This window comes from Hippocampus bargibanti, linkage group LG11 (assembly GCF_051943395.1).
Source record: "Hippocampus bargibanti isolate YZ-2025 linkage group LG11, ASM5194339v1, whole genome shotgun sequence".
In the NCBI taxonomy this organism is placed as follows: Eukaryota; Metazoa; Chordata; class Actinopteri; order Syngnathiformes; family Syngnathidae; genus Hippocampus; species Hippocampus bargibanti.
Window position 1 is genome coordinate 4160001 of NC_142744.1, and position 5700 is coordinate 4165700.

General features: G+C 40.9%; 1 protein-coding gene across 1 annotated transcript in view; it reads right to left on the bottom strand.

Annotated features, from left to right (window-relative positions):
• Positions 1–4458, bottom strand: part of map6d1 (MAP6 domain containing 1) — a 4903-nt gene extending 445 nt beyond the window's left edge. Inside the window, 4 exon segments of the mRNA XM_089008437.1 lie at positions 2053–2284; positions 3725–3737; positions 3740–3856; positions 3859–4458. Coding sequence (XP_088864563.1) covers positions 2053–2284; positions 3725–3737; positions 3740–3856; positions 3859–4114 — 618 coding nt within the window. The 5' untranslated portion in view covers positions 4115–4458.
• Between the last annotated feature and the right edge of the window lie 1242 nt (positions 4459–5700).

Genomic DNA, 5700 nt, shown 5'->3' on the forward strand with positions numbered 1-5700 from the left:
CATTGCTGACAAGTGGGACAGATTCTCTCTTCTTCTTCTTCTTCTTCTTCTTCTTCTAACCATGATCAAAATCTGTCATGGTCAAATTGGGTCAGGGGTTTAAATTTAAAGGACAACCAACACCTCCGGACAATTTGTGTCCATAATTTGTAAAATCACTTCAAATGACTTGTACTGGGCGTATTTTTCAAAGGTTCCAAGGCATATAGCTATATTTTACCTTTTAAGACTCGCGCTGAATATTCAGGAAGTCTTGTTTTCGAGTTGGTAACGATTCCTGACGTGACGTCACTGAAGGAACGCCCCTGACGGAGAAAGCGAGATACAATGTATTTTGGGTACTTTGGTCTGAAAACTTCATGTTAATGGCGAAATGAGAAGGAAAACATAACGCGATGGTGAATTGTGTGTTCCACCAAGACTACTATTTGATACTAGTTGACACAAATTCCCAGCAGACAAATCAGCCCATTTCCAACGGAACTTGGGCGCCATCTTGTGCATTTTTTGGGAGCTACATTGCAGTCCAGACGCGTCAAAATGATACGGAAGGACTTCTTTAATCGATTGCAAACATTTACGCTTTCCTCTTCAGAACTATTTGAATCATATTCATAACTGGATGAATAACAAGAAGGCATCTTCCCCAAATCTGAAGCCTTTGTTTTGATTCTAGAGCAAGGCAAGTCGTCTTGGCGTGACGTCACGAACAAGGGGGCGGGACCTTCTGAAACTCGCCATTTCCGAGCTCATTTTGTGGCAGTTTAGGGACACTCATTTTTATTGGTGTTTTGCATTTGACTAAAAATATCAGCCCACGTGTTTTGGTTATGTTAGATGCTATAAAACATTTTTCTGATGTCAGTTAGGAAACAAAAAAATGGTGTCGGTTGTCCTTTAAGCGATGAACTCCCGACACAGATTGTGAGCCGGTGAGAGCTGACCTCGCAAGATAAAGTGAGCGATAGACGCGGCCTCGTCGGCGCAGCTTACCCTCGCGAAACCGGGCCGCTACGATTAATAGAATCATTGCCCTGCCATTGAACTCACCTCAATTCCATTCCGCCAAAGCGTCAACGTTTTGATTAAACATCACTTAGAGAAAGGGTCAAACTTTTCTAGCTTTTACTCTGGTGTGTGTTGCCAATTTTTTTTTTTTGTAGATCGTTAGCATAATAACGTGATAGCCCATGTGTGTTCTTAAAACTATATACATCGACTACCACCTCAAAAGAAACAATAATAAAAGTAATAATAATAATACTATAATTATATAATAATAATACTAATAATACTAATAATACTAATAATAATTTAATTTATAAGCGCCTTTCAAAACTCTCAAGGTCACTTTACAGTCACAAGATAAGTTTTTCTGTGGGTAAGCAGCGGCAACCACACGCGCCAGCGTTTACTCAACCCGGAATTACTCAGATAGAAAGCTAGCTCGCTAATAGCGAGATAGCTAGCTAATAGCGTGATAGCTAGCTAGCTAATAGCGAGATAGCTAGCTAATAGCGATATCGCTAGCTAGCTAATAGCGCAATAGATAGCTATATAGCTAATACCGAGATAGCGAGATTGCTAGCTAATAGAGAGATAGCTAGCTCGCTAATAGCGACATAGCTAGCTAGCTCGCTAATAACGATAGCTAGCTAATAGCGCAATAGATAGCTAGATAGCCATCTAAATCGCTAGCTAGGATACCCTGGGGGGCGGGCTAACTTGGAAGGCGGCTATCGAGACGGCGGCCATTTTGACGGCGACCACTTTTCTTTGTCGGGGGGGACTAACTTATCCTGTGACTAAAGTGACCTTGAGAGTTTTGAAAGGCGCTTATAAATGAAATGTATGATGATGATTATTGATTAATGATGATGATGATTATTATTATGTGGGGTGCCGCTTTGGATACAAGTCAAGATGACTTTTAGTGGGATGTCGTATTAAAAAATATACAGCTGTAATTTAAAAAAAGAAAGAATCCCCTGGACTGTACTTATACTTTTCATTTTACTATTTCTTAACATACAACTACTCGAGTATTCTTACCTGACCCTTTGTTGACATGCTGAGTTCTTTTTTATCATGCTGGATGTCGCGCCGGACGTGTGGACGGGGTACCGAGGAAGGTTGTATGTTGCTGCTAGCTGAAACGACGCTATCCCCCGAATACCGGTGAGCTTCACCGCTGTAGGCAGCCTGATAACTGGTCTCAGGTGGGATGTTTTGGGATTCCACAGGTTGTTTCCTGCTGCTTTTCACCCACGGCCTGCACTGTTGTCTAAGAAAAGAGCAATACGCCAAAATTTTACAGGTGTCAAAGTTAAGGCTTAGGGGCCAAATCTGGCCCGCCACATCATTTTATTCGGCCCGCGAAAGTAAATCAAACTTGTGAAATTTCATGATGCGGTCACGTTTCCGCTTGGGACCAACGGGTGGCAATGTAAGGCACCCCTCCTGCAGCTACACAGGTGTTGGTCGTTTAGTGTGAACGCTGGCGCGAATGGCTGCCGCTGCTCACCCGGACAATAAATTATGTGACTGTAAAGTGTTCTTGAGAGTTTTTAAAGGCGCTTATAAATGAAATGTATTATTATTATTATTATTATTATTATTATTATTATTATTTATTATTATTTATTATTATTATTGTTATTGTTATTAATCAGTGACAGTTAAAAGGATTCCCGGCGTGACCATTCAGTGTTGGGTCATTGTTTCTTTCATCCTCTCAGGTTTGTTTCTTCTTGTCATGCTTTATTCATGGTTTTGTTTGCTACTTTGGACCTTTTTGTTCTGATGATTGTTGTTTGAGATGTTGTACCTGCTGACTTTATTTAATACAATTTGTCAAATACACCCTGCCCCTCCCCCATGCCTGCATTTTTGGGGTCTACCACCACCACCTTGCAAATCGTAACAGATAATAATGATAATAATAATAATAATAATAATAATAATACACATCATTTGTAATGCCTTTCAAAACGCTCATGGTCACTTTACAGTCATTGGATCAGTTTTTCTGTGGGTGAGCAGTGGCAGCCACATGCGCCAGCATTCACTCAACCCGGAATAACTCAAATAAATAAAAAGCTAGCTCGCTATTAGATAGCCAACTGATAGCCAGCAATAGATAGCCAGCTAGCTAATAGATAGCTCGCTAGCTGGATAGATAGCTAACAGATAGCCAGCTAGCTAATAATAATAATACTAATACATGTCATTTGTAAGCGCCTTTCAAAACTCTCATGGTCACTTTACAGTCATTGGATCAGTTTTTCTGTGGATGAGCAGTGGCAGCCACATGCACCAGCGTTCACTCAACCCGGAATAACTCAAATAAATAAAAAGCTAGCCAGCTATTAGATAGCCAACAGATAGCCAGCTAGCTGCTAGCTAGCTACCTAATAGATACAATCATGTTGTAATGTAAATTTCTCCACTGTGAGACTAATAAAGGCATATCCAATCCAATCCAATGTTGTTGGGTTGACTATACAGGGCGATTTTCCCCTTTGACCCAAATTTCAAATTGCCGTAGGTAAACTACAATAACAGTTTAATATGTCGATATAAGATATTAAATTATGTTCGACAACTTCAGGGAAACTAAAATAAAGAAATCACGGCGACATTTCATTAGGGTGGTTAGCAGAAGAGAAAATAATCTCCAATTCGCTCGAAAATGGACTCAACGTAAAATATGCCTGAAAGTTACCTGCAGACCCCCCCACTTCCAACCTTCCCCCTGGGCTGCTCCCGTTACTGATCCAAGGGTAGTTGTCCTTCTTGGGAATGGGCCATGGTTTAAAGTCCTGCTTGTACTGCGTGACACTGGGGAAAGGACCCCCGGGGGTTGGTAGTCCTCCCGGGGCTTGTAGCTGTGCTCCCTGCGCACCCTGAACGAGCCTCGGGTCGGGGAGTCGCCGCCTACTCGCGGTCCGGGGACCGAAGTGGGGCACGACACCTGCTTGGTGACAGATCGCACCTCCTGCTCGGATATGTCCGAGTAGTTCTGGATGGTGAGCGGGACGGAAAGGTCGGATTTGTCGAATTGGTTCCAGAACCGAGCCAAGCAACACACTCTGCTGATGCACGGCCAAGCCATAACCGCAACCGCTCCTTCCCTAAAAATAAATCACTTGAGTAGTGATAAAACAAAAATAAAGAACGGATAAAGCGTAAAAATAAAGAACGGATAAAGCGTTCAAAACGAGAGCGTTGCTCCTTCTAGGTCCGCTTGAGGGGTTCTGAGAGGGTCCATGTGACAGCCGGGATGGATCAAGTTCTCCTCTGACGTGCTCTCGGTGCCTCCACTCTAACAATGCATCCGTGCAAAAAAAAAATATGCTCCTCGTTCCATCTCCGATATTCAAACTGAATGATTTTCTTCCCTCACTTTTGCTCACGTACCAGATTCGAGCTTCGGAGTCCACTAATACATCAGCGTTGCACCTGAAATTGTCTTCTGCATCTCCACACGTTACATAATTGTGATGCAGCGTCGATCGAACACGCAAAACAGAAAACATACAGCAACCTCAACCAAAGGGAGATAAAAAAACATTTAAAAGTAACACATTGAGGGGTATATTAATTTAGTTTAAATGATTTGCTGATAGAAGACGAACTTTTTAGTGCTCCCCCAACAAAAAAACGTATACAAAATGTCAGTACTGAAATTGTGTATCAACATATAACTACGACAATTATTTATGTTCAGATAAACTTACTCATAACCAGTACTACAAGATAAGTTGTACTTCCTTGTAGTATTTCTAAGGAGGGGGGGGGGGGGGGAGTATTGCAGTCACTTCAATGCTTTTATACATCAAAATTAGATTGATCAATCACGACATACCCGTTTTCTAAAGCTTCGCTCTTCCAAATAAAAAAAATTTAAATAAATGCCGTGTTTACACTAGTGGGAATAACAAGGAACATATTTTTAAATTGCACATTTTTTATGTTGACTGTAAGGTACAGATGAGATGAAATTCCCATTTCACAGCAGCAATTAATGTTATGAAAAGAAGAGAAAATGAAAAATAAGTAGAAGAACAACATCGAGGAATTGCTGTCAAGGCGCCATCTTGAAGTCAAAACAACAACAAAATAACAAATAATATGACAACACAAAAGACAGTCATTCAATCATAAGGTTTTTTTAAACGTCAAATCATAAAATATTTTTTTATTGTGTATGACCACAATCTAGTGGAGATAAATGGTACTACTACACAATACCGTTCAGCCCAAATCCGCGAAGTGTTCCCAAATCGATCGATTCGGTCTTGGGAAAATGAATATGTATTTCTTACAAAAAAGACTACGTTTTTGTGTGTTCGTGCACACAGCACATAAAACCAATCGTCGGTGTCACTTTCACAAACACATAACTAAATAAAAAATACAACAAAGCACGTAAACTTTAACTGAAGACAGCACGTGACCTGCATTACCGGAAGTAGATGCGATCTGACGTCTGCAATTGCAGCTTGCGAGCCTTATTATGTATTTTTATTATTATCATTCTCCTTCCAAGTTGATTTCGTTTACAATTCACAGATGGCACTGGCAAAAAATGTGAATTTTGAGCTTCAAGAAAAGTATTGTAAGACGGTACACGTGAGTCAAGTTGTTGCACCGAAGACGCTCTCAAAGTGTGTCCCATGCGTCAAGTCACGACTAAGG